The 4,420-nt window shown below is 29.2% G+C and overlaps 1 protein-coding gene across 1 annotated transcript; it reads left to right on the forward strand.

Annotated features, from left to right (window-relative positions):
- Nucleotides 1-3,667: 3,667 nt before the first annotated feature.
- On the forward strand, nt 3,668-4,102 carry LOC136083209 (uncharacterized). The gene has a single exon (XM_065802614.1). It carries the CDS (start codon nt 3,668-3,670, stop codon nt 4,100-4,102), a length of 435 nt encoding a protein of 144 aa, XP_065658686.1.
- The last annotated feature ends 318 nt before the right edge of the window (nt 4,103-4,420 follow it).

Raw genomic sequence — 4,420 nt, forward strand, 5'->3', positions numbered from 1 at the left:
ACTCAAACTTCAGAAAAACAAATGATCATCAATTTTTAATGACAAGTTTTTAATGTCTTTATTATGTACGGATATTTAGAGGCTTGGCAATAGGACTATTTTTGTCTTCTTTTCCCCGCCTTTCGTATATTTTACAAAAGAAAATTAATAATTTGTAACGGCAAATTAAGAAAAATAAAAAATTATAAAAATTAAAAATCCATCACTGTATTAAAGAATGTCTTTATATAATAATAAAAAAAAAAAACCAATGACGAAATTATATTTGAAAAAAAAATTAATTTGATAATTATCAAATCCCATTAAATCCCCTAAATAATTGGAGAGGTTGCTCAAAATTTATATGCTCTTAGTTTTTGAACATTAAGAGATTACTGCATGATATTAGAGACTTGTTAATGAACTTAAATTTAGTTTAAAATGTTGAAAAAATGTATTTATAAATGTTATAAACTCATCACTCTCACACCAGTGGTATAAAAGGGATGTCAACATTTTTAAGGGTTTATTTTTAGCAGACTCCGATTATCGCAATACTTTTGAAAAGCTTTACATAAACATGAATATATAAATGTTCGGAGTTTGGTTCATGTCGTTACATAAAGTTAAGTTCTCAAACAAAAACAAAAAGCTTGCTACGGGCCTGATTTTAAATTTGTGATTGGAATCTGGTTGTTTAAATATTGTGATTTACACTTTTGTTATTTTTTTACTTTAAATTTTTTGAAAATTTAAAATAAAAAAAGTAACAAAAATTTACTGAAAAAAAAAGAATTTGATGTTATTTCATCTGTATGATAAAACATCATCAAGACAATTTTCTTCACAATCGACCATATAATTTTAAACTTGAAAGTGTACTTTTTTGAACCATCCTACTAAATACGCTTATTAAATAAATTAAAATAAGAGGTTTTTGCGGTTATAAAAAGTTATACATTTTTTTTCAAGTTAAATACTTTTACATTTATACTTTTTTAACTTTTTAATTTTTTTTTTCAAATTAATCTTGATGTTATTTACATCAGTTGTTTGAAAGTTTTTTTTTTAAAGACTGTCTGGTTTAATGTTCTTGCTTTGGAAATGGCTCTACATTTTGCAATTTTATTCTAAGTTTTGTATTTTGGCTTCCTTTATTCAGCGTGGTTGTTAAAAACCAGTCTAACCAAAAAAGTTATTTCTGGAAATGACCAACTCAAATAATTGTTAGATAATAGAATAATAAAGGAATACTTGTTTTCTGGAATGGACTAATTGAATTTAGTTCATTCCAGACAACAGTTTTATGAATAGCTATTAATAAATAAACAAAAAAAATTAATTTTAATTTCTGAGTGGCTGTTTCGACCAGAGCTGACCTGTGCCGTCCCGAACGGGGGTGAGGGGGTATCCCCCACCCCAAAGCTATTATATATGCATTTGAGTTAGCACATTTGTACATTTAGTTGGCAAGTTTTGAAGTATTGTTGGCAAATATCAAATATCGAGGACCCTTTTTTTTGTGTGCGTGTGTGTCTCTAGTTGGCAAAAAACACATACGAACCCCCTCCTCAATCAGAGACCTCTTCGGGACGGCTCTGACAACAACCACGCTGAATAAGAGAAGCGAAAAGTAGCAGCATAACTACAAATATGCCCGGCTCATTTACGGTAAATTTTTATCTGGGCCACTAACTTATTTCCTCCCGAAAAAAAATTATTACTGAAACAAATAAATCAAAAAAATGTTTTCAAAGCTTTTATGCAAAAAATCTTTTTTTTTAAAAGTTATAAACCCCAACTTTAAAGAAAAATAAAGTATCAGAGAAAAAAAGTAAGGGTACGACCTCCTTGCCCGGGAAACAAATTTAACATGCACGTTCATCGGGACTACACAAATGCTTTCAAGATAAAGTAAAATCAAAGTAAAGCCGGAATGATAAAGTAAAATTAAAAAAAAAAAAAGATTCAAAAAAGTGGAGTTCTTTCCCGTGCTCTGAAAACAATTTCAACTTGTACTTTTATTAAGTTTACACAAATGCTGGAAGGTTTACACATGCATGAATTACTCATAGCTTAGAAATTATGCCCCCTTTCCCCATCTTCCCCCGACAAACTTTCATTATGGCCATTAACCTAATCTACTAAACAAACAAAAAGAAATAAAAAATCAATGATTATTTAGCAGCCCCTATTAGTACTCATGCGACAGGGAGCCCGTCTCTATACTACTAGTATAGGCTATATTTGCCCCTAATTATAATAGAACTACCCTTTACGATATACGTGGAAAAAAAAACAGGCAATAGATTTGAATACGCTACCTATCTCAAAATTTATGTTAAATCAACATGAAATGACTGTTCTTTGAGAAAGTAAATAATATAACTTACTTTTTACTTACTTACCAAGTAAAGTATAAAATTTCAAAGAAAAAAATTACTTTTATTTGTAAAAGTAAATTTTTTTCAAATTACTTTTGTGTAAGCTGTTTTTGCTAATTACTTACTTTTACACGTAAAAGTAATTTGTTGTTACGATGTAGTTTTATTTTACTTTGTAAAGTAAGTGTTATGTCTTTTAAATATTATATTTACGTAAGTTTATTTCATAAATAAAATCTTTTACATTTAAAAAGTAAATTACATTTCGATGTAAGTTTTTTATGTAATCATAACCAAAAAAAAAGTTTAATGAAGCAAAAAAGCAACAAATTTGTTAGACTATTTTCACTTTACTCTTTAAATTAAGCTGAAATGCGCAATAAATTTGTTAGATAGATTTTTTCTTCAAGAATATCAAACAGCAAATATGTCAGACATAATTTATGTCAAAATATGTCCGTAGAAAATATGTCTGACATATTTTATGTCAGCAGAAAATAATTCAAACATAAAATTATGTCAAAATATGTCCATAGAAAATATGTCTGACATATTTTATGTCAGCAGAAAATAATTCAGACATAAAATTATGTCAAAATATGTCGATAGAAAATATGTGGGACATATTTTATGTCAGCAGAAAATATGTCTCAGACATTTGACAGGTAACAACCCTGGTTGTAACGGGTGATGCGGAAGTTATCAGACAAATCCTAATTTCATTATTTGAGCATAATAATTAGTTTTTGTGGTTTTATGCGTAGGCATAAACGTTCTATAAAATATAAACTTTATTATTTGAAACACAATTATTTAAAATGAGGTTAAATGCAGCTGAACGAGAATCTTTTCGAAAGCGACTAAAAATGTTTTTTGTAAATAAACCTAACATTAAAAAAAAAAAAAATCGTAAATCATTTTGAAAAGGAAGGATTTGCTCGAAGTACAATATATGATAACCTAAAAAGACTTGAAACTGTTCAATCGTTTTCTAATAGAAAGCACCCTGGTTGTCCGACATCCTGGACTAGAGAAATGAAAGCCGAGTTAACGAGACTTGTCAACAATCGAAAAGGGGTCAGTCAGAGAAAAATAGGTATTAAATTCGGTGTAAATCAATCGACAATTGGCCGTCAGTTAAAAAAAAATGAATACTAAATATAGAAAACTTGACTCCAAAATACACTATACAACAACAAATAAAGGCAAAGAAAAGAAGCAGGAAACTAGTTAACCAACTCTTTAACACAAAATCACTTCTAGTCATCGATGACGAAAAATACTTTTGTTTTGCAGGGGACAACATGCCTGGAAATTCTGGATACTACACAAACAACAAAAAGACATGCCCAGAAAGTGTTCGTTTTATAGGAAAAGAGAAATTTCCAAAAAAATTATTAATGTGGATAGCCATATCTGACCGTGGTATGTCCGAGCCATTGTTTCGCACTTCCAAGGCTGTAGCGATTAATTCATCAATCTATATTAATGAATGTTTAGAAAAACGACTTCTTCCATTTATTCACAAGTATCATGGAGACTTTAACTATTTATTTTGGCCAGATTTAGCAAGTTTTCATTATTCTAAAGATTCTCTAAATTGGATGGACCAATATGTCTATTACGTTGATAAAGAATCCAATCCCCCAAATGTGCCTCAAGCACGACCGATTGAAAATTTTTGGGGACATTTGGCACAGAAGGTTTACGAGGGAGATTGGCAAGCTTCAACAGAGTAAGTTTTGATTGATCGCATTAAACTAAAACTACAAGAAATTTATTTAAACTTTTTACAGTCGCATATGAAAGGCGTCAGAGCAAAATTGAGATCAATTACAGATGGTGGTGTTTTTTCATATAAAAAATAATATATTTTTATTAAAAGATAAATGCTTTATTTAAAAAAAATATAATAGTAGTTTGTTTTTTTATTTATAACTAAGTTATTGACGTTTTTATTTTGTCCGATAACTTCCGCATCACCCGTTAAATTAGTTTTTTCTATGGAAATATTTGGAAGTGTTAGGGGCAAAGTTTCAGATTTGGAGGATTTAGAA

The sequence above is a fragment of the Hydra vulgaris genome, chromosome 08 (assembly GCF_038396675.1).
Source record: "Hydra vulgaris chromosome 08, alternate assembly HydraT2T_AEP".
Lineage (NCBI taxonomy): Eukaryota > Metazoa > Cnidaria > Hydrozoa > Anthoathecata > Hydridae > Hydra > Hydra vulgaris.

Excerpts from the sequence above, each read along its gene's own strand:
- LOC136083209 (XM_065802614.1), top strand. The coding sequence starts at position 3,668 with ATGCCTGGAAATTCTGGATACTACACAAACAACAAAAAGACATGCCCA.